Source organism: Lepidothrix coronata, unplaced genomic scaffold, assembly GCF_001604755.1.
Source record: "Lepidothrix coronata isolate B3197 unplaced genomic scaffold, Lepidothrix_coronata-1.0 Scaffold0, whole genome shotgun sequence".
NCBI classification, from domain to species: Eukaryota; Metazoa; Chordata; class Aves; order Passeriformes; family Pipridae; genus Lepidothrix; species Lepidothrix coronata.
In genome coordinates, this window is record NW_016690180.1 from 6372598 (window position 1) to 6399235 (window position 26638).

The 26638-nt window shown below is 40.3% G+C and overlaps 1 protein-coding gene across 4 annotated transcripts in view; it reads right to left on the reverse strand.

The window, feature by feature from the left end:
* Positions 1-12140: 12140 nt before the first annotated feature.
* The window catches only part of KIT (KIT proto-oncogene receptor tyrosine kinase), a 57276-nt gene continuing 42778 nt past the window's right edge, over positions 12141-26638 (reverse strand). For 3 of the 4 annotated variants that reach the window (XM_017806046.1, XM_017806052.1, XM_017806032.1), the window contains exons 14-21: positions 26010-26160; positions 24148-24236; positions 23670-23797; positions 20784-20906; positions 16514-16625; positions 16321-16420; positions 15581-15686; positions 12141-14458 (exon numbers count right to left, since the gene is read on the reverse strand). In XM_017806046.1, the coding sequence (XP_017661535.1) occupies positions 14333-14458; positions 15581-15686; positions 16321-16420; positions 16514-16625; positions 20784-20906; positions 23670-23797; positions 24148-24236; positions 26010-26160 (935 nt within the window). In that variant the 3' untranslated portion in view covers positions 12141-14332. The remainder of the gene's footprint in view (positions 14459-15580; positions 15687-16320; positions 16421-16513; positions 16626-20783; positions 20907-23669; positions 23798-24147; positions 24237-26009; positions 26161-26638) is intronic. The other variant, XM_017806039.1, reaches the window with a different exon arrangement.

Below are 26638 nucleotides of genomic sequence, written 5' to 3' on the forward strand. Positions count from 1 at the left end.
GTGCAAAATTTAAGGGACAAACTCATTGATTCAGACCCATTAAAAGCTGAACTGTGATACACACATATATAAAGAAATACATATTTCTTTAATTTTTTTTCCCTGTGTAATCAAGTAAACATTGTGCAGCCGTAATTCAGTCTGGTTGTGGTTTTGTGTTGTAATAAGGTGCTATTCTTTTCCACAACATCGTAGCGTTAGAAACATATACCAAAAGTATTGCTTAAATGCTAGCCAATCTAGATTGCTTGTTCTTGTTTGTTCCAAAGCTTCATTCTCAGCCGAGAAAGCTAGATTTCTGTGTCCCAGTAGATTATTATTATTATTTTTATTATTGTCAAACTTATTGGTGTTGAATGAGAAAATATAGGAAATGCAAATAGCTTGTGGGCTTTACAGATTGCTATGGAGGAAATTCAGTGTACAATCTGTCCAGCTGTAACTTGCTATGTGCTGATACCTTTATATGCTAAACATATGGTATATGGTTTAAGTCTCCTCATGCTATGGATAGCACATCTTTGAAGGTGTGACTTTAAAATGTTCCTTTACTTGGGAGATTTACCAGTGTGCAGCAGCACTTTTTGGGCTGATGGTCACTGCTGGTCTTTATCAGCAAACGGACTGGGGAGGGGGACAGGCTCAAGCCCTGCATTAGGGGTGGTTTACATGGTGCAGGGAAAAGCCTATAGCCTGCGGACTGTCTTATAGGAAACCTCAAAAGCTGAGCAGAGCTATTGTTTACATACCAAAAATGTGAATTTTCAAGGGAAAAAAAGACACTCAGAAAGTTTTTATTGCTGAAAGGCAAGTTTTCCTTACTGACGCATTTGTGCCAGCATAAACACTGCCGTGTTGTGTATTCAGAGGTTTTCCAGATCACCCCAACATGAACCTGCTTGCTGAATTTTCTAGCTGTGGATCAGCTTTTCAAACTCTCTAACTACTCCATGCATCTCTTTATGGGATAGTGTTGCAATGTTACAAGAAATGTCATCTAAAGAGAATAGTGTAATCCTCCACCATAAATTATGTTAGTCAGTATTCTGGAAAGCTGAATTGCCAAGGGCAAAACATCACCTCTCTGTATCTGTCAAACTGGAGTACTAATAATACTTACCTATATCACAAGGGTGCATTTAGGATTAATTACCCCTCCTCATGCCAAGGATGAATTTATCCCGTGGTGGTTGGTACTGCCACCCATTAGTGGTAATTTGTATAACTAATTATTGTGATGCCTGTCTGCCAATGTTTTCACACACACACGCACACACACACACACACACACACACACACACTCGAAAGCAACTTCCTTCTAGTAGACTTTTTGGCACTAGTAGAAGTTCTGAGCAGATCTTTTCCAGCTAGGTCTTGCTCATGTTTTCTTTATCTTTAAAGCAATCTTGACTGATGAGTTCCCAAGCAGTCTGGGCTGTTTGTCCATAAGGCACAAATATTTCCTGCTGACATTTTAGGACACACTTTCAACTATCTTTTAGAAAAGGAAGAACAGTAGGATCTAGAGAGATCAGAGAGACAAGGCTGTGAAATTTTCTTCTAGGTGGTGACATCAGGTTATAACATGCAGCTCAGTGAGAAGACTGTATTGCTTGGTTGTGTCAGGGCTGAGGTAACTCATTTCCCAAAATTAATTGGAATAATAATTTCCATTTCCAAAAGTCATTTACAAACTGACTGAAACGTTAATGTTTAAGGGATTCACCTCCCACAGCTTCAGCAGTATAAATGTCACCTTTGTAAACTTGAGTGATTCCTCCCATCACAGGGTAAGCATCCAAGGCAGGTGAAAGAGTCCCTCTGTTGACTGAAAAATAAACTGGGGCAGGAGCTTGGCTAGGATGCCTAACATTCAGACAGCTGAAATTAACTGAAATTAAGACACTTTTGAAGATGAGAATTAGTCTGTAAAGTCACTGCAGCCCAGAACATCAAAGGTCAGTGAGCACCTCACTTGGGCTCTTTTCCCAGCTCTGAAAATGTTTTCTCTGCATCACATGAAACTCTGGTCTCAGAGAAAAATGGTTGCCTGATTGTGTATCTGAACTTATGAATACTATGTCCTGTATATAGCACAGCACACTATACTGTTTGCATTAATTAAATCCTTTTCCACTGGAAAATTGGCTCTCTGGCTTCGGACATGCATGACACAGAGGAAGGATGTCTGTAATCACTTACACAAACGTCCATATCCTTCTGTTCTTCCTGCTCCTTCTTTGCTGTCTCTTATGCCCAACCAAACTGCATCTTAAACTGGGAAATGACAAGCCATGAAGTATTTTCAATCAGTTAGAATTACGTCTGGGTCTTGAGTATCATAAAAGCCAGAAAAACTGCATTTACTGAAACCTTTTTCTCTGAAAATGTATTAATAATGTATGATCATACTTTGTAGATAATGCAGTAATTGCTTGCTTGATTATGTAGCCAAAATACTCATTTTCAGAGATGCTTGATTTTTGCCTGGTGACTGCATTTTGTAACATTTTCAGGGCAACAGATGCTCAGCTATTTGTTCTGGTTCAAAAAACAGCCCTAAATTGAAAGTGAATTACTGTAAGCCTTCCACAGACATCTAATTTTACTTTAAAAATACATGCAGCCTAAATGGCTCTTATACTCAGGAGGGGAAAATCCACACACAAAGCCCATGTTCAAAGAACTCAGCACACTACAATTAGCATCACACCCTGCTAAAACAGGCGAATTACACACCCAGAGAGTACGTATTCACACACACACACACACATGCAACAACACGTACTGTCTTTCCAATCTGGTTTTTAAATGTTGATTCTTCTTCTGTGCTCCTACGTGACAGTATTTTATGTATGTTTTTTAAGTATGTGCCTATTTCATTAAATAAATAAAGGTAAATAAATAAATAGACACATAAATAAAAGTAAGTAAATAACTAAATAAAAGTTAACAAATAAAAGTTGTGATCTTGGATAGGCTGAAATGCATTTGGAAACCTGTTTGGGTAATGATTTGGAAAGTAACAGACTATGCAAAACCTGACCTCTAAAATGAAACCAATCCAAACATACATCTAGGGATAACAAAACAGTAAAAAAAGTTTTAAAAGCAAAAATAGAGAAGAAAAGGAAACTTTGAACTGACTGTTTCCACCGCTTGGGTTGAAAAAGACCTTTAAGAACATCCAGTCCAACCATAAACCTAACACTGCCAAGACCATCTCCAAAACATGACTCTGAGTGTCATATCAAGTCTGCTTTGCTCATGACAGTAGTTGTTAAGCAATCATCCTGTCTTTATCTCAATCGATAAGATTTTCCATCTTATTTTGTTGCCATTTGTCAGTACCAACATGACCAAGGCTTGGTGAAGGTCTCAGTTTACAACTTTGTCCAGACCAGCTTTCTTTCTAAGTGCGTAGATGTGTATTTGCTGCTCAAAGTCATCTCTGTAGATGGATCTTTCCCACCCTGGTCTGGTGCTGTGCAGCAAGAGCACCATGGAGAGCACACTGCTTGTGGGCAAAGCTCAAATAGAGAGGGCATCCACTGTCATGCTGAAGTGCAGCACAGCTGTATGTCACCCGGTGAAGCTGAGCCTCCCACTGCGGCATGGTTGCCCCAGGAAGAAGGAGGCTATTTGCAAATCTATTCACACTATGGGCTGTTGATTTTTTTACTGAATTCTGAAAACTTCTGCTCTTGGTTTTGCCAGCTACTTTTTATTAAACAACAAAGTGTTTTAATTTTTACATAGATACGGGTATATTGTTTTCTATTTATCTTCTCACTTGCTCAAGTGTATTTTCACCATGTCAGGCCTGCGGTAGGAGGCAATTTAGTGCTTGGGAAGAGAGTTGTGACCAGATGTAGCCAGCAGTGTAAATGGACTCCCTTCTACTCAATCCCACTTATCAGATCCTCATTCAGGGTGTTGCAATTAGATGAAGTAATGTCTGAGACTAAAAGAGGGAGAATGATCTTTTCTAAGCATAGTTTTGTAAATAAGACATATACATGAATACAAGGCAATGTTGCCCTGAAGAGGAAAATAGAAGAAAGAAGTGGCGAATCTGGTTAGTGAGAGACTACTTAAAATCAGTTTCTAAACAGGAACGTGGGGTGGAAAAGGGGAAGAAAACATCCCAAAGGTATTATTGGTCATGGCATGCAGACTAAAGATAAGCATCAAAAAGAGAATCTATGCTCAGCAGATGGAAGAGGTTGGTGTTCAGAAATTACCTCATACATTTCGGGTGGGAGGTAAGGAAGAGACATTCTCACCCCTGCTCCTACAGGCATCTGTCCCAGCCTGGTTGCATTGTGGTGCCTCCTTCTTGTGCTGTCCACTGCGGACATCAGAAAGATCTCAATAAAAATGCTAAATCCTGGGAGACAAAGTTAAATAAAATAAGAAAATGTAGAAGCAATCTACGTGTTTATCAACCACTCGATTTAAGGGGTAATTCTGTAGTCACTGTGTACCTGATTTCAAATGTTAGAATATAATTAATATGGTTAAAAAATATTCCTTGAATGATCTGCCTCCAATCACAGCCACAGGTCGCTGTTCCATGAACAACACGCAAATGTAGGTTAGGAAGCAAACCAGGAGACAAGAACTATGATACTTCTTGATTTCAGCTTGTTCTTCATACCATGCAGCACAAAATCCTACCTGCTCAAGGACCAGATGTTGGTTTGTGTGCTGTCTAAGCATGAACTGAAACCTTCTTTAAACAAAACATAACAGGAAGTACCTCTGTTTCAATAAGGCCCTTAATGGAATAGCGCAGACAGTGGTATTAGACCTGTTTTTATTTAATATATTTCATTATTCATGATCTAGAATTTTACAAAGTAGTCAATTAATTGTAGCTGCAGAACAAACAAAACTGGAAGGTACTTACTATGTTGCTGCCAGTAGTTAAACTGTTTCTCTGCCAGGAATATTTTTTTCCTTCCAGCCAAAATTAGCTATGCAGTTATCCCAAACTGCTCTGTCTCCTTGACCCCAGAGTAATTCCTTCAGGCAGTGGAGCTGGGTGCCATCCCCATGGAGTACCTCTCAAGGGAGCTGTATGTCTGCTGGTGGTGCCAGTGCCAGACTGTCTCAGGAGCTATGTGACTGTGCCTCTAGCTGTCTTGTTCAAACTGCACAGACAAAATAACACAGAATCCATGCCTTCCAAGCCCTTAGCACATCTAGCCTATCTACTTTTATCCGTTCTTTATACTTCCTCCCACATACTTCTGTGGTAGGGCATGGAGGAGAAGAGCAGATGTGCAAAGACTACAGGTGGATGCTGGAAAGCACTGGTAAGGACGAAAGGAAGAAGATGCTTTGGCAGTAGCTATCCTAGTAACAGTGAGCATCCTCAAAAGCAACCAGTTAGTTTAGCAAGTTGCATCTGTGGGCAGCTGGTAAAACAGTTTTCTTGATAGAATTCTCAAAAATAATCAGATCTTTTTTCATGACGAAAGGCCTCTTGACATTAAGACTAAAAATGCTTCACAAAGGATAGGTGAAAGAATAATGTGAATTCTAAAGTATTTTTTCATCTTGTAGAGTCTCCACAGTTAGTCTGTCATGCATAGTCATGTCATAATATGCATAATATGCATAAGTCATAATGCATAGATGTAGAGCTGGCTGCCACAGCAGCCCTGTAGAGCCCACCTTCTACACTTGGGTTAAAATGCTAAAATCTATTGCAAAAGAATTATATTAAGTCTGTCTGCTTGGAAGTGATAGACTTTCTGAAGCTATACTGATGTTCAGGAATGGTCTTTTCAAGTTCAGTATATAGATAGTCAGGAGAGAGGTTTTGGACATTACGAGATAACATGAACCATATTCATATGGTGTTTATAAAATACATTTGGTTGTTATTTCCCACTGCAGCAGATAGCACCCAAAATAAGAAATGACCTGGAACCTCGTTACCAACTGCATCAAGACTGTACAAAACTGCTCAGGGAAGTAGGAAAATATTTGACTAATTTTCTTTTGAAGAAGGCTTTGTTTACTTTTGGGCTCTTAAAGAGAAATATAGTGGAAGAGATTCACCACAAATATCCATCGTGATACTGGGGAGTGTGGAAAGTTAGAAGAAATATCCAACCTCATGGTGAAGGGTACCAAACATCAGTCCCTGCCTTGGGTTAAGAGGACACATGCCCGCCACGAGGCAGCTATTCCCAAGGTGCAGGTGATGAGTGACTTGTTTCCATCCTCCTCTGACGCAACTGGGGCTGTTGTCCAAGAATGCAATGGTGAATACTAGAATTCACTTTCCAGGGAAACAGCTGGAGTTTCAATAGATGATCAGCTTTGAGGCTGGATCTGCTCACGATTTGGGTCTTTGTTGGGTGTTTGACACCACAGATCCCACTGTCAGTATGGCCCTTACAAATCAGCTTTATTGCAGGGTTCCTTCACTCCTGCAAACTGTTACTGTGTTGGCTTTCCCCTTCATGTGAGTTTGCAAAAAAGTCTGTCCTGGCCTCCCCACTGAAGGAATGACCTCCAGCTACACCAGAATTCATGAGAGGTACAACTGCCCCACGAGAGGTTCAGCCCAGCCCAAGCCTGTCGGCTCTGACATAGTAAAGTTTGGCTTTCCTCCTTCCACTCCTTCCCACTTCTTGATTCATTGAGTAGTTCCATATTTTGGAATTTGAATCTAGACAAATGTGTGCCAGTTCACATCTAATCTTTCACCAGAAAAATTACTCTTTTTAATTTAAAATAACCATCTATTTGATGGTTGAGCTCTTTAGTAGTTTAGTAGTTTAGCTGGAAGAAGAACCATCCCAGAGAATAATAATAATGCTTCAGTGTAGGAAAGCTGATTTTAGCTTGTTTTCTAAAATTTCCACTGAGCCCCAGAGGCTGGTTTTTTGTCATGGTGGAGAAACAAAACAGTTTTTGTTCAAGTTCCTTGTGCAAAGGAGCAGATACATTTTCTTCTCCAGCTGATATGCTGTAGATCAGCTTTAACCATATTTGTAGGTATTGCTGTGGTTATGCTGGTATGTAACCACAGATTAGAGTTTGGGTGCCAAACAACCTAGATAGCTCATCATATGACTGTAGTGATCTCATGGCATAGTACACATGGGGTCCATGTGTCTCTGTGCCACTTTGTTTGCTCTAGAACTGCCTGCACACAAGTATAAAACTGCAACTTTTTCATATCTGTTCTTGCACTGGAAGGAGAAGGCTTGGGTGGGCAGGCAGGGTGCACTGATACTTGTCCATAGCTCTAATTTGGCTTATGTGTATATCGGGCTCTGCTTCAGAGAGGCTTTTGGTATCAGAAGAAGAAACCTTGAAAAGACGATGAGTCTGCATGGACTCTCTGGGGTGGCAACACGAGCCATATGTTGCTCTACAAGACTTGCAGGCATCAGGCCAGAAAACATCCTTGGTGATGTTATTTCTGAAAATATTTCTCTTGTCATATAAGTGATGCCTTGGACTGTCCAGATACTAGACGGTAAATAAAAGCATTGAAATTCTTACTTTCCAATTGGCTAACAGATATTCTTTTCATCATTTGTAACAGCCCTGCACTGTATAATGCAAAATACTTTGATGTTCAATCAAGACCCTCATTTTTCTCTAACTCTGAACTAAGGGCAAAGTATGAGGAAGCAGATGTGTTGTTTTCAGTCTGAATTATTTTCTGCCATGAAAAACATGACAAAACATGGCTCTCCTTCCAGCCTTCCCATTCCCTCCCCTCCTTCCCTTCAAGGGGAAGGAGAAATGCTCCTTGCTTTCAACAAATGACAAGAGTAGGTCCAAGTCACTGTCACATGGTCCTTCACACAGGCAGTGCTCAGGGCAGAGCTGACAGCACCACTCTGATCCCAAGGAGGTAGATCCATCTACTACTTGTGATTAGAAAAGTGCCGGGGTGGTGATCGGCACACATGACCATCATACGGCCTGGGGATCCTACGTAATTGCAACAATAGCTTACAAAGATGATTAAAAGGAGATTTGTTCCTAAAACCGTTTAAAGAAGAGGCCAGAGGGGCTTGGGATAAACTGCTCTGCCTGCCCTGGCAGCGCATTTGCCTGCAGGACAGTGCTTACTGCAGCTGTCCTACACCAACGCACACACACAAACACACATATTACAGAGAGGGAGCCAGAGCCTCCCTGCTGCTAGAGAGAGGCCTTAAGCAGTTTGCCCAAAACCAGAATCTTCACCAATGTTGTACTGCTTCATAGAAAAATCAAAAATATTGAACATGGTAAAAGCTGAGGCTGGCACGGCAACTTTATTAAGGAGCAATTAAAAAAAAAAATGAAGAGGGATTAACATATTTTTTCATCCCAGTTGGGACAGAGACTGTAAGGCAGGTAATATGCTTCCTGTTGAGATTAACCAGCAGAGTAACAGAGGCCATCTGAGAAGCAAATCCTCTGGATTAACTCCTATCACTCCAGGAGAAATTCCTGTCCCCTGTCAAGTGCTGGTGGCTTCTTTGCAAGGGGCCAATGTGATACAGTGCAGATGTTCTTCTGTACCCTAGAAGTGCCATATGTGGCCCCAAAGAGAAGCTGGTGGGTGAGTACTGCTGGGGATGCCCATCCCTGTGGTGGGACCCCAGCAGTCTTGCTGCCTGGGGTCCTACTGGTGCATCCCACAGGGGACCACACAGCAGAGTGCAGGCAATGCAATACTACCTGCAGTAACAGGAGGGATCTATTTTTATGGTTAAAAAGATTGTTTTGTTTTTCCACTTCAGTGCCCAAAATCAGCTTGGTTCTTTTTCCTGCAACCTTACATGTGAAACCTAAACAACTGCTGCCACTTGAAGGAGCCTGAGAAATTCTAGGAAATCTCTATGGAGATAACAGTTAATGGCCAGAAGTGATGCAGCAAAGCTTTGGTCAGCCATGTCCTCTGGGCTCCTGCTGGGGCTGCCTCCCTCCAACCCAGGGCTCTACTTGTGAAGAGCAACTCCCCACTACCAGATTCAGGTAATGCCCCAGGCCTCTGAATTCTCCAGCAGCTTAACCATGAACTTTTGAAAACTAATCATAAACCTTGGGGGTTTGACATTTCATGGAGGAGGGAGGGTTACCAGTACTGCTCATATTTTTATATATTTTTCCATGCCCCAAAATGCCAGAAGCTCTAAAAGAAAAGAATAAACCTTCAAAAATTAGATAACTAATTGTAGTGAAGTGATTTGATTTTATCCTACTTAATTAATTTCATCAATATAGTTCCAAGTATTCTGACAAACATGCTCTACAAACATTTGTTTTCATTGTTAAAAGAGGGGTAATTTGTACTACACACTGATGAGTACCGATCTATAAGGAAAGCTACATGCTGTGGCGACTTGATGGTTGGATAGTGTTAAACCCGCCACACAAACCCCTTATCTGATATTGTGACATTGCTTAGCAAGGAGTGCATCCTTAAAGCCCAGCAGGCTCTTTGGGGTCTGCTGGTTTCTACTGCCTGTCACAACCTAGCTAAAATGATTTCCAGAGCATGAACAGAAAAATTAAATGACTGGACCTATCACTACTAGTAAATAATCTCTGCTGCCTGGTTGGCAGCTGACAGATAATAATTCTTACCAAGAAGAATGACCAATAATCAATTTATGAAATATGGACAATCTTTCAGAAAACAGCCTCAGAGCAACTTTTGGACACAAAATTACTAGTTATAGCACAATCTTTTAAGAAATTAGTGCTCAGGAAACATAGCAATTGAAAGTCATCTGTAACCATTACTCACAGTTATGGAAGTTTCTGGAAACCACAACTGAACTGCAGAGTAGGTTATCACATTTTTATTACAACTTTAGCTCTAAACCAGAGGCTAAAGTCTATGCAACTGCTCCTTCTCCTGTGTTGAGACTTAGACATCCCCACAGGACAAGTAGGAAGTTTCCTAATCCATGTTCAGGAAGACGAAAACGTTTCACTCTCTTGGTTTCAGCCTACAATACAGTAGAATTAACAATGCTGTTGTCCAAATTCTCTGGTGATCACTATGAACATTTTTGTCCGGGGTGTGACTGGTCATTCCCTGGTGACTTAGCCCAGGAACATCATGTCTCCATTTACATCCCCAAAGGCCCATATGGCATACAGATGTGAAAAAGAACCAGAAACAAAGAAATCTGGTGGTGGTGATGCATATGATACTGGTCACTAATTCCACGTATACCCTAGTGTTTCCATGATCTTTTTTCTTTTCTCCCACAGAGTCTACAGGTATTTGCTTCTCTACTTAGTAAAGAGGACAAAAGACAAGTCACTCCCTAGTGTTCAGCATAAGGTGAGGATTTTCTTTTCTACTTCTGGCTAAAGTGCATGTTACAGTCAAGATTCTCCAAAGGGCCCTAGCTGATTGCAAAATCACTGAAGAGTTGATGTTGTAAGCCAGGTCATCTGGCCCAACTCCCCTGCTCAAGCAGGGACACCTACAGCCCATTGCCCAGGACTATTTCCACATGGTTTTTTAGTATCTCCAAGAATAGAGACTCCATAACCACTGGGACAATCTGTTCTAGTTCTTGGTCACCCTCACAATAAAAAAAAGGTGTTTACTGATGTTGAGAGGGAACCATTTGTGCCGACTGCCTCTGGTCCTGTCAACTGCGCACTGAAATCAGTGACAATGATTTCAGTGTCACTGAAAAAGAAAAGAGCCTGAATCAGTCTTCTTTGAACCTTCCCTTTGGATACTTGATCCATGATGGTCCATGCTAGTAACAAGGTGCTGGTTGCTTTTTATATCTGGGCACAATAATGCTTTGAAGGACAGATAAAATACATAGTAAATGTCCTGATGTGCTTTTCCATGTAAGCTATTGCTTAGAACTGGCACAATAAAATAATTTGGGGGAAATGGGCTGTGTGATCATGAGCAGGGATAGAGGCAGTAACCATTGTGAATATTGTAACAAGAAAATAGAGTAAGATTCTTTCAGAAAGCGGAGATGCCATATCCTAGGGTGTTTCAGAAGGGGAAACATTTCAGGAAAATAAAATTAATGATGCGCTAACCAAATAAATACATAAAATAGCTCCTCTGGCTATGCTAAATGAGAACTCACAGATTATTTGTACAATTCAGCTACTGGAATCCCTCAGTATGAACTAAACTCTGCTTGAATGGGGGGGTGGACAAGACAGGGAAAAAAATGAGTCCAAATCAGACACAATCTTGGTATCTTCTGAAGCATTGCTAGAAACAATGACAGTGCTAATTGGGACAAAACCTGCACCTCCTGGTTCCTGGCAAAATTAGGTTTTAATTTCCTTAACTAGTTTTAACAAAGAGAGTGAAGACCTAGGTGGAAGAAAAAAAAAGGGAAAAAAGGAAGCTGTTTAACAAAGGAAACTAAAGGAGGAGAGCTTTTCAAGGAGGTCTGCTGACAAAAATGTTTAAGGACCAAAACAGCTGAGGTCAGTCTCTCCTGTGAAATAGCAGGGGTTTTGGTATCTAGAAACTTATGCTTTTATGCTCTATATCTACTATTAAACCATGCACCAACCAGGCCTATGAAAACTCTTATGCAGCACATGAACAAGCGTGAGTAGGGCACTCACAGATTTCAAACCTGGAGTAACTAAAGCAGGGGGTCTCCCACTAAGACACAAGGTACCTGCTCAGCAAGGGAAGCATCCCATTTTCTCTTTATGACCTCCCCTCCAAAGGGGGGTCTGAAGCAGCACCAGTTATTTCCTGCTGCCTCCCCTGCAGTGCTGCACTTGGCCAGCCCAGTGTGAGCTTAGTGCCAGCATGCAGGAGGGGACAAGAGCATGTACATGTGTTTAAGGAAGGGGGAATATTCATTATCACTGCAGCCTTTGAGTGCCTCCAACTGTCTCTGCAACCAAACTCTTAATAACACTGAGATATCTTTGTTTTAAATACTGTTCATGACACATAGACTGCATCAACAGATGACAGGATCGATCTTCTAATTGCAATTCTTTCCAGAATAAAGCTGCATCCAAGTATTTGTCCCATATATTCACAGGTAAAGAACTTACATAACAAATACACAGTAAGGTTGTCTGGCATATATTTGCAAAAATGTTTCAGAATGCCAAACTTGACCTGTGTGTGGCCAGACACTGAGATTTTACTTCACCCCAAGAATTTATTAAGACTTACATGAAAATAGTCCATCTTAACATAGGTAAACATCAGTAGCATTTGAATATGTATTTACAGATTTATTTGAACTTTTCTGAACTGCAATTCTACAACTGAGCAACATATCCATAAGTGTTTCATAAACTTTCAAACACATTTTTATACATATAGTTTTTGCATATATATATATATATATAAAAATATTTTTGAGACTCAAGGACTGAGAATAGTCAAAAGGACATTATTGCTACATTTCCATATTTACAAAAACAATGCATAAACCCACTCAAAACACCAAGCCATTGCAAAATAAGTTTCAAAAACCCCAAAATTATAAAAATATAAATTTCAATAACGAAAAAAACCCAAACCTCTTTCAGCTAAGTGTCTGTAAAGTACCGAGACATCTATAACAACTACTTTGTCTACAATTGCTCTGAAAGCCAACATGTTACAAAAGAGCTTTTATAGCATTAAACTGAAAATGCTCAACAAGTATGCACAAGAGTGCATCCAAACAAATGGCTAACTTTGGAAAGGTGCAACAGCCTAAGTTCAGTGCAAATGGCTAATTTTTGACTAAACTCTTAAAGACAGATTTCTGTAACAATAAACCAAATGCACAGTCATAGGAGGAGCATGGTATTTAATGTAACCCAAAATATACCACCAGTGTGTGTATTTACAATTACCTTGTATTTGGGCAGTTAGTTATACTTTGAATTGCATGTAAACTCAACCAAAATCCTGGTAAAGTAAAAGTTACAGAGTGCTTAAGTGCATTGTAAATAAAGAGGTACTCAACTAGTACTCTGCCTCTGATGAATGCTTCTCTCAATGCCATTACATATTTCTAGGGGTCAGAAACAAAGGAAGAAAAGAACTAGCAGTGCTCCTGATGAGAATAAAAGGGGTTAGAAAATACTTGAGCCCAACCCTAGGCTCAACAGATGCTGATCCCAAAGCCTCCTGTGTGTCAAGGAAAACTGAAGGGATTCTTTCGTTTATCCCATTTATAAATTCAGCACTCCCCAGTTAGACTCTTCCTTATTACCCTCTCTGGACTACCACGGAAAGATCAAACAACTCAGGGTGGGGAAAATAGCCCTTTCCAGTTAGCACCATCCAAGACTGCCTGTGGGAAGAATTCACCTCAGTAGGACAAGATAAAGAAAGGGCCCCCAGGAGAGAAATTTTTGGCTCTGCTCTGACTTAGATAAGATGACTCGTTAAACGGCCTCTCCTCCAAACACACAGTTTATTGGAAGCAGCCCTCCTCCTCTATTTTGACCAATCTGGCAGGGCCACTAATCTTTGGTGAACATTTTAGACATTACTATTAGCAAAACAAACATCAAAGCCCTTGGGCTCTCAAGACAGGAGGGCACAGGAATGGTTCAGGCTCCATAGTGGAGTTTTATCCTGGGCAGCTTTATCCTGGCAGGGAATGCGCCAGTGGGAAGTAGTGCATATGTCCGTGGAAATCTTGCAACTAGTTTGCAAGGCTGACAGTGCAGGTGGGAAATAAAGATGAAGATCCACACTCTTTTTCCCTTCTCCTCTGGTTCAAACCCCAGAGCTCCCAGGAGGGTTTCCAGCTGTGCAGATAAGCTTTGGAAGGGTCTTGGTCCATTCACCCCTCTTTCCCAGGTACATACAGTGCCCTCACCGGCCTCCAACCTATGATACCTGCCAGGGAAAGCTTCTCGGGCTTGACTGGATGTGGAAAGGGGTTTGCAAAGCCATTAACTTCAAATTTGTTTATTTCTTAAATTCAGCAAAACAAGATTAACTAGAAAATGACTGTACGCATTCCAGGCACAGATCCAGAGAAGGATCACTGCAATTTTGGTTTGATCTACATCCATCTCATTCCATATCCTGGCTCAGGAATTCTTTTGTTGGTTGGTTTTTTCTTCACATCTGGCTCTCTACTGCAAATACACACAACACAGCAAAATATATACAGCTTCAGTTAACACTGTAATGATGCCTGTAACCGTGCTCAGCAGATTAAGTTTATGTGTAACAGTGCATGGTAAAGGACAGTATTACAACAATGTTTCAGCTACACAGTGGTAGTAGTGAGTAAAAGTAAGAGAAAATATTGAAGTCATTCCTCTCTCACCCCCTGCACAATACAAACAGCTCTGAGCTCCTCTTCTTTAGAGAAGCCACTCAAACTTCTTCGCGTACCAGGAGAGGCTGAGTAGATGAAGCACTGCTACCCACTGAGTTAATCCTCACTGAGTGATCTGGAGCATTTCCTTGACTGGAAGGTGGGGTTGAGAAGTTGGCATAAACCTGCAGAAGCCAAAGACTGGTGTCAGTACTCTGCAGACTGCTCCCTTCATGCATTCTTGGAGAGCTCTCCTTTCCTAGCCTTTTCACACTACACACCGTCATGGAAGGGTTCCAGCTCAGGCATTTCAAATTAAAATAGTTTCAAAAGGTCTTGGGCTTAACTGCTCCTTTAAAGAAACAAGAATCTTAATCTCGACAACACCACAGCTTCAAACTGCATGCCAAATTTCAACTGAGCTCGAAAACACACAGCTCGGGTTATTACTAAACTCCCCCAGAAACCTCACTAATACTTCCTTCACATTCTTGCTTTTGTTTTAGTAATGTCTGCACCTGCCAAAAATACGCTACAGGATGCAATTGAACACCAGCAGCTTTCAGTTTCCTCTTTTCTCAAATTGTCAGGAAGCCATGTCCTCTGTGCCTAAACAAGGCATCCAGAAGGTAAAGAGAAGCTTTATTTTTAAACCAGGTTTTAAAACATACTTTTTCAAACCCCAATAACACACAAAGTAATGGAGAGAGAAAATCCAAGTTTTTCATGTGCCTCCAATTTTTCTTTAGACTGTTTTGTCCAGTTAAGCCACTCAGAATAGGCTTTTACTCAGGAACGGTCAAAAGAGCAGCAAATAGTTTGTCATGACATACCTCCAAGGTCATATAAATAGAACTAAGGGAAGCAAGTGAGAAGATGCAGAGGCGCACCAAAAGCTCCACCCTTTCATCCAGAAAACATTTCTAATAAAGTTAAATATACTTCACTTCTGTTTCCCAGATTAATAGAATTTTTCATAGTTCGAGATAGTTACATAGTTGTAAATGTATGTACATACATACAACATGTATGTAGTTACATGTTGTAACATCAAAATTGTTGTGACAGGTCTATTTTGAGTGAGAAACATCAATCATGCAAAGAGTCTCCTTCAGCTGGTACATTTTTGGTGTGGGCTTAGACAACTACTGCCTAATGACACAGCTAAGCAGAAGTGAATAGCCCAGATATCATTCCTACAACTCAAACTGACACTGCAAAGCTATATAAATAACACTGGAAATAAGTGCCTGGGCTCTCTGCTCTAGTATAACATCTTGCTTGAAACTGCTTGATCCATAACTTACCCGGGGGGCATTATCTGAAAGCTGCTGCTCTATCATCTGTACAATTTGTTTAAATGTGGGTCTTTGTAAAGGATCAGCATCCCAGCAGCTCTTCATTATATCATACCTGTAAAGATACTGAAATTAAGTACTGCTCATGGGGAAGTCCTTAGAGCTTTTATCCTGCCTCCATTATTATTTTAAAGAAAAGTGTGACCCAGTCCCATCTTCTTTAAACAACTTCTAAGAACAGGAATGGTGTTGCTAACACCTGTGCTCGTGACAAGGGAAGACTAAGTACTAATAGGAGGCTCTGGACACAGTTTTCTTTGACACCTTGCTAAATGCCAATCCATTTACAAAACAGTGAATTAGGGGTAGCTAATAAAGAAGATCAGTAGCCAGTCCTCTTGCCTGTCCTTCTTGTCAGGAAGTACAGCACAAATGCAGATACTGTACAGTCTGGTGATACATCTCACTGACTTCTTTATCTGAAGTAAAAATGTTTAATTATGTACTGTGATCTGTCAGTACTTTATTGACACAGAGCAGATGCCATGAAAAAGTGATCAGATGGCACAAGGCATGAGTGTATTTCATTGCTTGTAACACATGCATGTATTCTGCTAGTTAGAGTACATTAATTACTTAAAACATGAAAAGAACTTAAAAAAAGATAATGGGGCAGTGCAATGAGCCTTAATGCAAGAATGCATCATTACTGATGTTTAGATGATTAGAGGTGCTGGTTGCTTGCTTACATTTCAGGTGGTGCACACTCAGGGCTAAACATCCTGTATCCCTCCTTGATCATTTTATAGAACTTGGAGTCCACAGGTATCCCTGGATAAGGGCTGCTTCCTGTTGAGAAAGCAGATGAGCAACATGATTTCTGCATCTCCAGTAAACCCCAAAATGAAATAGATATGAAGTACAGATCTTCAAGGACCTTACCTAAAGAAAAGAGCTCCCAAAGCAATATCCCATAAGACCACACGTCACTCTCAAAGGTGTAGACGCAATTGAAAATACTTTCGGGTGCCATCCACTTCACAGGAAGACGAGCCTTTCCAGGGAAAAGGGAATGAATTAAGACAATGGACATAAGGCAGACAGAATTAAAAAGATAAAATTAACCTTTTCTACTTTTTATGTGTTTTAAATGCTTGTAAAATAAAGAAGTAGAAATACTCAACAAAAATGAAAATCTTAACAATGTAGATTCTCCAAGTGCTGCATCACTACTGATCTACCTTTCTGTGGGTCTACCAAACAAATGTAGTTGCTTGCACTCTGATTTCTTGGACACTGTTGGATTCCCTCTGTCTAGTTAATAAAGGGTATCAGGAAGTCAGAGGAAAATAATATAAATGACTGTGACATGGTTCTTCAATCAAACATGCGAGTCTGCTTTCGTGGACTAGCTGCGATAGGCACATAGATGAGATTCACATAGTCGAGACACTTTGAGGCTTTAATCAACAATCAACAGATCTGCTTTAGCTCCTCAGTCTATGAGTAGACAAATTAGAATTCATATATATATTAACATGTATATTTGGGCCAGGAATGTTGATCAGCTGGAGAGCAGGAGGGCTCTGCAGAGGGATCTGGACAGGCTGGATTGATGGGCTTAGTCCAGCTGTATGAGGTTCAACAAGATCAAGTGTTGGGTCCTGTACTTGGGTCACCACAAGCCCAAGCAGTGCTACAGGGCTGGGGAAGAGTGACTGGAAAGCTGCCCAGCAAAAAAGGACCTGAGGGTGTTGGTCGACTGCCGTCTGAACATGAGCCAGCGGTGGGCCCAGGTGGTCAAGAAGGCCAATGGCACCATGGCCTGTATCCAAAATAGTGTGGACAGCAGGACCAGGGCAGTGATCATCCCCCTGTACTCAGTGCTGGTGAGGTCACATTCAGGTGCTGGAGTGTTTCCAGAGAAGGGTAATAAAGTTGGTGAAGGGTCTGGAAAATAAATCTTACAAGGATTTTAGTGCTCTCTGCAACTACCTGAAAGGAGGCCATAGCAAGGTGGGGAACAGTCTCTTCTACACTGTAACAAGTGACAGGGCCACAGAAAATGGCCTTAGCTTGAGCCAGGGGAGGTTTGGATTGCATATTAGGAAAAAAGTGCTTTACTAAAAGGATTGTCAAACATTGGAACAGGCTGCCTGTGGAAGTGGTGGAGTCACCATCCTTGGACATATTTCAAAGATGTGTAGATGTGCGGCTTAGAGACATAGTTTAGTGGTGGACTTGGCAGTGCTGGGTTAACGGTTGGACTCAATGACATTAAAGGTCTTTTACAACCTAAACAATTCTATGATTCTGTGATTTTTCCTAAGTTTGTGTGGGGATAGACACATCCCTCATGAATGCCAACTGGAGCAGAAGAAAGGACACAGAAAGCCTTTGCATTTGCTTTCACCTTCCTCTCCTTGCTTTGCTCTTTCCTTGTCTGACTGTAGAAGCCAGTCCTAAACTGTCCTAAACATTTCATCAATTCACAAAATCACAGAATATTCTGAGTTGGAAGGGACCCACAAGGATCATTGAGTCCAGCTGTTAAGTGAATGGCCCATACAGGGATCAAACCTCCAACCCTGGTGTTATTAACAACATGCTCTAACCAATTAAGCTAATCTCACTTGTTCTGCTTTAGAAGAAACCAGACCTCTTCATTTCAAATGGTCTTGCAACAATGTGTCCAAAGATACATTTCAACTATGCCACAGAGAATAGCCTTGATGTCTTGTAAGGAAAGGAGACCAAACAGGAAACGAGGAAAATGGAGAGGAAAGGAAGCAAAGTGGAGGAAAGGCACCATGTGCCAAGGGATGGCTCACCAGAGAGTGAACCAGAGCTGTTTATTTCCAGCTAAAACGTTTCTTTGCCAAGAACTCAGCTGCTGTCAGCAGCACTGCTCCCCAAGCAGTGCCCACAGCTAATGATGCCACAGCCCCAATCTGCTTTAAGATCATACCGATGCAACTAGATGCCTCCTGCAGCCACTGCTTCCTCCCTCCCCAGGCAGTTGCAGCATGTCCTCCTCTCACCCTTTCTGGCTATGTAAAATCCTGTTCTCAGGCAACTCTTTGATAAGTTTTGTCAAAGCAAACTGAGCCTTCTAATAAATATTTTGCATGACTCATCAGTTCTGGGATTCCCAGTGCAAGAATGACTGTGGCCATGGTAGAGCAAGTCCAGAGGAGGGCCATGAAAATGATCAGAGGGCTTGAAGACATCTCCTATGAAGAAAGTTTGAAAGAGCTGGTAGTGTTCAGTCTGGAGAAGAGAAGGCTCCAAGGAGACCTCACTGCAGCCTTTAATTATATAAAGGGGGCTTATAAGGAAGATGGAGAGGGACTTTTTACCAGGGCTTGTAGTAACAGGACAAGTTTTCAACTGAAAGAGCATTAATTTAGACTAGAAACAAGGAAAAAAAAATTACAATGGGGGTGGTGAGACACTGGAACACGTAGCCCAGAAATGTGGTGGATACCTCATCACTGCAAATGGTCAATGTCAAGTTGGATGCGACTTTAAGCAATCTGGTGTAGTGAAAGATGTCCCTGCCCATGGCAGGGGGGTTGGATGATCTTTGAAGGTCCTTCTATGATTCTGTAATTCTGTGAACTCAGGAAACTTAAAGGATAGCCTAGACAAAAAAAAATTAATTACCTATAGCACATTTCCCTCCTGAGCTGCTAGTCTGAACTTCCTACTACCAGAAGCCTTTGCTGAAGAAGCTCCTGACCTGACCCTTGAGTCTGAAAGCAGCTTTCTTACACTAAATGCTATCCAGTATTTCATCAGGGCAGCCATTCCTGAATTATTTCAGCTCCTATTGTTCCCTCATCCCAACTTCTAAGCAACTAGTGGCTGCTGCCAACATTGTTTTGAAGAAAACTAATAGACCCGTCTCTTCCATAGCTGAAAATAAGGGCCTGAGACATAAAGGCCTGCTGGGTGACAGCACAAGAGCAGATATCTCAAACACCTGAGGTGCCACGGACTGACTCAAGTGGAATGTGGCACACCCCTTCGGTGATAGATGCTCAGGTGTGGGATTTTCTCTCTTTATCAGCTTGCCCAAAGCCAGGCCACATAAGCTTCAGTTCCTTTGTTGTCACATCCCTAACTAATGACCAGCTGCTGAACACAGAGCCCTCAGCTGGGCTGAGGAGGAGAGTTGCCTTGCTGGATCTTCTCTCCTTTGAAAAACAGTGCAAGTGAAAGCATGTGTAGTCTGAAGGCAGTGGCTGGCTGCACCCATATGACACAGACGAAGAACAGTAATCCAAGCAGCATAAATCAGTTTGAGATGCAAAACACCTACACTTCACATGCACTTCTCCAGCTTAACCACAGAAAAGCTCAACTTTCTTTTGCAGTAGGGTTCTTTTTACTGCACTAGCACTTTAAAGAGGACTTCAAGTGCTGCCAAGGTAATCTGCATCACTTCAAAGTGTCTTTGTACCCCTCTAGAGGTTTTATCAGTACTCATGAGATTGGTACTCTTCTACATGGGAAGTTTTAAACTTTTCTCATCAAAATATAGTGTCTTGTTCCAATCCTGTTACAGAGATTGAACTATAGCTACAAGTTAAAGATGTATTTACACATATGAGGTTAAGATCTCTGTATGGAATCAGAGAAAAACCAAGGTCTTTTTGCCTCCCTAATTTATGCCCTAATTAATACATTCACACTTCAAAATTCACTTTCTATTGTCTGAGTGATCTCTAACAGAAAAGAATGGGCTGCAAACCCCTGATTATTTAGATATTTTTAAAATATACTCAGTAATGGACAAATAGAGCAATGCTCAGAGAAAAAGTTTTCAAATAATTACATTTAGGATTGGGCTACCAGAATATTCCTATGACAAAACTTGCAATTATTCACAGAGCTGTAACTTTTAGTCCATTCAAATACAATAGAAAGATTAGACATTATATTAGTGCAGCAAAAACATCTCTTCCACTACAACATATATTCAGATACCAGTACATGTTTGCCGGTATAATGACATTCATATACCCAGGGTTTTGTCAGCACATTATGTCAGAAATTGCCCCTCCTAACCTTCCTGACCAACACAGATATATGCCACAACTGGGAAATCCAGATTTCCATTTAACTAAGAAACACTTTTCTTTGTCTGTCAAGATAACAGGAACTCCTTTAACTTAAAACAAGTGGATAAAGTATAATATATACTTACATTTCCTTTGACCACATAATTTGAGTCATTCCTTATATCTCTTGCCAGGCCAAAATCACAGATTTTTGTAATTCGACCATGAGTTAGAAGAATATTTCTTGCGGCCAGATCCCTATGAATGCACTAAATAACAAACAGACAAACAAACAAAGCTATTTTATAATATCTTTAAATGGCTGTTCCTTGGTTACATGTTTATTTAGCTATATAAGTTACTGCATTATGCATTTTATGGCAAGCTGAAAGCCATGTGCTAATAAGCTTACTCAAATGATTAAACATTCTGGTGTACTATCTTTACGATCATGACATTGATCCATGTCGTTGAGGCTGTCTATGCATTTATTTTAGAAAAGACCACTTGCAGTCACTTTGAATTTTTCAGTGTTCCACATTTTCAGCTAAAATATAATGTATTTTCCCCTCTTTTTTATCAAAATCATCATTGGCTTACTTCCTAATAAAGGAGAAATAGGAGAAAAATGTGGTTTGTTCCCAAAATAATTCCAATAGTCTATTAAGTAACTATTGTGGTTGAGGGGAAAATCCTGCAAAGCTGAAAATAGGGAAAATTATGGTAACAACTTCAAAGCACGCAAACATTAAACTGAATTCCATTTCAGAAATACTTCTTTGGAAAACCTGAATTACTAAATACCTAGGAGAACTTTATAAGCAGACCTAAATATTTGAAAATATTGGAAATTTTCACATTCCAATGTCTTTCAGTGGACAGTCATGCATTCTGTGACCTAGCTAGCTTATATTCCAGCTTTCACTTGAGAAGTGGGCATGTGTTGATAACTCCAGCTACAGAAGACTGCCTGAGTTTCCCAGAAGCTGTATTTCTTTGTATGCAACTGGGGAGTCCCTGTGTGTTTGTTAGAGAATGGACATGGTTCTCTAACAAAATGATTTCTTTCTCCGTCTGGAAAGGAGAGTATTAAGCTTCTGCTTTACTAATGGCATATAGTACACAGATGACATCTATCTAAAAAACAATTGAAGATAGTTCAATTTTTCTTTTTTCCTTGAAATACAAAGCTTTCAGAATTCCCTACCAAAAATGACTTAAAATATCAAGAGTTACACAAATCAAGCTCAGAAAATAACTGCAGATTGCATAAGCAACCTGCAGTCACTTTAGCATGCTTACACAAGGAACTATTTTTAATGACAACTACTGTCTCAGAGGACTCTTGTTCAGCTCCTTATGCAACATATTCTGCACTTTGCATATGTAAGGCTGAGAACATAACTGCTCTGAAGCAGGATGGCGATGAAATGGCCAAGCACCAGTATGACTCTGCCTTGCTTCTCCAGAATCAGTGCAGTTTGCATTGAATAAAGACTTTGTCCAACAGAGGAAGCCCTGTCTTGTGATTAAGGCACCATGTGCTTAAGACAATTACCCTCCCAGAATAAGCTCCTACACCGACTCCTGCATAGCCTTGATAGGCAAGCAAATTGCAGAAGTGCAGCTGGGTACTCTGCACTGCTGGTCTGCTTGGACCCTCCTTTCTCGAGGACTTGAGGCGATCTGAGGCACCTTGTCCATCAGCCCATGCTACTCTGCATTACCTAGCTGGAGCCAAATGCATGTACATACACAACGACTGAAGAGGACCAAGCAGACTAACATGTTAGCACGCTGCAACTTAATTCTTGATATCATTGTTACTTCTGCACTGCCAAAGTGATACTGCACATTATTTCCCAATCTCAAGGTGAAGTGAGGTGATGTTACATTCATTATTGCCTTTGCTACTCAACACCACCGTGTCTGTTTGTGAAAATAGAAAGACTATAAAGAAAAAGTCTTCTGGGAATGATATATAGTGAATCCTGGGGCTACTTTATAGGAAAAAAGAAGAAATACAGAATATGTGTGCTCAGCACCGGATGTTCTGAATAGTGAAGGATGCAGGAGCATGGTGAACACCATTAAAATCTGTAACATAATACGTTTGCATGTCAGTTCTGTTTTGAACCTGTTGATAGATGAAAAATAAACTAAAGAGAAGTTTATGGTTTGGTTTGGAAGAAGGAACAGTGGGAGAAAAAAAACAAGTGCAAAAGCAAGTTTTACTGTGCACTTTCCTTGCAGCAGAATTTGAGATGCGTTTCCCAGTAGTAACACAGGACTCCAGGATTACCTTTCTTTCCTTGAATTGCCTAAATTTGGTTTTGTATTTTATCCAAGGTGCACCTGTAGTATCCTGCGCCTACATTAGTTACAGTGTTTACATGTTAAATGGCATTTTTCCAATACGATGTGAGAATAACCATTGGAAAATCCTAATTATGCTGTACTTAAGACTTCTATTCTTTATAAATCCCTTTCTGTTATGCAATACCTCTCCTAAGAAACCCAGAGAAATGTCTATTATGCTCAGTGTAGCCAAAAAAAATTAAAAAGATTCTTTCCAGAAAATTAAACATCAAGACGTCTCCTGTGAATTAAGCCATACTTACAAAAAAAGCACATAATGTGATAGCTCCCCTGTTTATGGCAGTATTCTACATGAGAGAAGTAGCAGGTGCAGCATTGTTTAAAACTCATGCAAATAGATAGTTTTGCACTGCTTCTACTAGCCTGAACTGTGGATATACAATAGCACTGCTTCACACTGACAACTGTGCACCCTATATTCTGTTTTATGGGATATGAAACATCACTTTTGGCCAATAAGCACAGTATGGAACTCCACCCTTAGGCAAGCTTCAGGTATGAGAGGGAGTGTACCAGTTTGCAGTGTTTGTTGAAAAGAACATAGAAATATTCGGCATTTAAACACATGGATCACATTAGAACACTGAAAGTGACGCTAAAAAAAATAAAAAAATATGTTGGTTCTGTCCAGCCCTGAAAAATTCTTAACTTACATTTTTGGAGGCAAGGAAGCTCATGCCCTTTGCCACCTGGTAAGAAAAGCTTAGCAGATCTTCAACATCCAGAGCAAGTTCATCATCTTCTGGCATAGAAAGGGTAACATCCTGATCAGTGTAGGATCCTACGGAATATAAACAAAAACAGCTTCTGAGTTGAGCAAGTGCAATCATGTAGAAACATGAGTTGTGTTAACGTTAAACACAACAGTTATTTGAGTAAGTACCAGTCTAGAGTCACATAAATAGCCCATCACCAAAATGCAAAAAACAATCCTGATACTCCATTTAAGTGTGGAGAAATACAACATACTGTAATTTAGCATATTGTTCTTTTTCAAACCTTCTCATACCAATTACTGAGTTTTAATTGTCCCCATTCATGAGACACAAGTATGATAAACCTGAAAAAATCTCTGAAGCCCCTCTTTCTGCACTCCCATCAGCAAACAGAATTCTTTGTCACTGAACTCACCGGACTTCACAGGTCGTTTTTTATCAGCCTTTGGTGGGACTGCATATGACACTCCTGGTTTCATGTCCATGTACTCATTGGCAGCATCACTGTAGAGGCAGCAGATCAAATGAAACATAGTTTAATAAAAAAGGTCTCAACAGCCATCCAAACAAAAAGCCAAGGTCACGCCAACCTTCTGAATATACTGCTTTACAAATCATCAGTAGATTGGAAACTAATGGATGGATGGGTGAAAAAGATGAGGAAATGCCTGTACAGAAAGAGAGGTTTGACAATACAGTTTATGATACATCTCAAAGTTTGGAGTTTGGCTCAGGTGAGCAAACAAAACCTTTCACATGAATACTGTTTATACAGATTTCACTCTCTATAAAGTAACATCCAGATGTTTCACAGGATCTGCTAATGCTTCCTTCTTCTGCTTAGGCCAAGTTCTACCGAACATTTCAGCAGCTCAATTGGCAATTGAAATGCGGAATAAAAACAGTAAAAAATGTTAAATGCAAAAATTCCCAAGTTCCATAGGGGATTCATATGTATTTCAAAAAATCAGTTGAGGCTTGGGATAGCCATCTACTACATTCTTTTAAGTCTAAATTTTCTTACTGCCCTGTATAATTCGAATGTACAGATTTTCATACTATATGATTTATAAATAAGTAGTTAGGCACCTTTAGAAATGATGGATGTACTTTGGCATTTTTCACTTCATTGTCATTAGAACTCATATACTTCCTTAGCCTGACATATGTGTTTAGTTTATGTCCAATAAATGCAGCCAGAGAGCTAACATGGAAAGGAGCAATGAGATCACCAACAGTTTTAGTTACCATCAGAAACATCTATGATACACTATTCAGCAGGTACAACTTTACAGTAAATACAAATATGAGAATTTGGTAAATAATCTGCTGTTAATAACTCAATTTATAAAATGTGCTCAAACAGCAAGATTCCTTCACTGAAGAGGGCACACCTCCAATGGCAAATCACAGTTTTGTGTTCATCACCTCTGGGGACTCAACCCCTATGGGGCATCCCCTGCTATCCATCTATTGCCATGGCACAAACAGTACTACGTTACTGGGAAAAAGGACTTTACCGTGTCCTATAGCTCTGCCTGGTTCTTTTGTGTCTGCCAACAAAGTAATGGGCCCACTGTGGCAATAAATAGACTAAGAATGGGCAGCTACTGTAACAGACCCTAGGTTTTGGTAAGTTATTTCTCCCTCACTTTGCAAAGGGAAGGAAGTCTGCTTGGAAACGCACTTGGAACAACCCTGGGATGCTGCATCTAAACTGCAGCAGTTAAAAATATACAGATGAAGTAACTGGAAAAAAAAAAAGTACAAGAGCAATCTCAGAATTGTGACAACGGGTTGTTTCATCTCAAAATGTAGTAAGCTGTCAGTAGTAGCCCGCCTCAGACACTGTAAGGCACTGGTTTGATTTTGTAAAAGCAATTTCTGAAGGCAGAAACTTGGTAGTGCTCAGAGTACTAATATCCCAACACTGGAGGAATTGTAATTCATGCTGCTAAATGAGCACTGGCAGTGTTAAATGGGAACAGCAAACACAAATATATACGAAGGTTGGAACCAAGGAAGTGCATAAAATAACCGCAGAAAATTTGATAAAGAAGTAAAACATAGAGTGTATACAATCCATTGCACTCTGTTAGAATAAACCACCCGCTGTACAAATTATCTCTTAATTGAATTGCTTCCTTGTGCAGCAAAGAATATTCAAAGCCTGTTTCATGAAAGGTTTCTCCACACCTCTTATCTCTAACAAACTTTGATATCTCCTCCTTCCCAATCTTCTAAAAACACAAGTACATTTCAGCAGGTCGTACTTACGCTGCAGGCTCTGCCTGATGCAAAAGGTTCTCATAAACTGCTGTATCTGCATGTTCTTCATGTTTTGGGCAAATAAATGAATCTCGCTTCCGTCTAAGAAAATTTAAAAGATCACCATAGCAGCAATATTCTGTAATGACCAGAGTGGGACCTGTAGATGCATGTAAGGTTTATAAAGCTGGTGAATATTGTTTTCAAAGCAGTAAACCCTACATAAAGATAGCATTCACTGAAGCACACAGGCTGGACTATTAAAAAGAAATCACACTGCCTAGCACTGTCTAGACTTGAAAAGTTATAGAAATGTAACCCAGCATCTTCCCTTTCACAAATGAACAACTATGGTCCAGCTAAAGCTGTGTCCCAATTAATTTTCTGCCCCTCAATAGCATTACACTGTACAAAAATTAAACAAATAAGTCTTTTTCTGTTTCTTTGTGTGATAATGTTTCTGGCCAGACACATCTGTTTGATTTTGCTCACTTCCTGAAGGAAGTTATTTGTTCCAAATGTTAAGAGTAATTCAAGCTTCAAACATTAATCCTTTTGATTCACTTGTGTTTACAGTAGAGCTTCACACTCCTTCAGTAATGTTTTGGAAATGATGTAGAGTGTTATATTCTGCAGTA